Below are 367 nucleotides of genomic sequence, written 5' to 3'. Positions count from 1 at the left end.
AGAGAGAGAGAGAGAGACATGTCTCTTATCACAGTTTATCCCTGTCCAGTAGCTCCTGTAGTTCATTCTGGATGTCCTCTGGCAGCTCCAAAGGAGGCAGGTCGTCCAGACACAGATCTTCCTGAGCTGGCATCTCCAGTGGTGGCAGCTGAGGAATTGCAATCTCCTTCCCCTTCCCTGTGCTTTTTCTCTCCTGCCCACCTGCTTGTGGGAGCACCCAGAGCTCCGAACGCTCGACAAAGTCTGCTGCCTCGGCCGCTTCGGAGAGAAGCCGGGTGTTTTCAGTTTGTAGCCTCTTGTTGTCGGCCACCAGCCGCTGATTTTCGTTCATCAAGTGGTCGACCAGGCGCCGCAGGTCCTCGATGGT

General features: G+C 55.6%; 1 protein-coding gene across 1 annotated transcript; it reads right to left on the bottom strand.

The window, feature by feature from the left end:
• Window positions 1-6: 6 nt before the first annotated feature.
• On the bottom strand, window positions 7-367 carry nrbf2b (nuclear receptor binding factor 2b; the record flags this gene model as incomplete). Its single annotated transcript, XM_035666548.1, is given in 1 exon segment — window positions 7-367. A coding segment is annotated over 1 exon segment (339 nt), but the record flags the coding sequence as incomplete, so codon positions are not given.

Source organism: Morone saxatilis, unplaced genomic scaffold, assembly GCF_004916995.1.
Source record: "Morone saxatilis isolate NCDOM2014 unplaced genomic scaffold, NCSU_SB_2.0 Contig1, whole genome shotgun sequence".
In the NCBI taxonomy this organism is placed as follows: domain Eukaryota; kingdom Metazoa; phylum Chordata; class Actinopteri; family Moronidae; genus Morone; species Morone saxatilis.
This window is presented reverse-complemented; position numbering and strand designations above follow the sequence as displayed.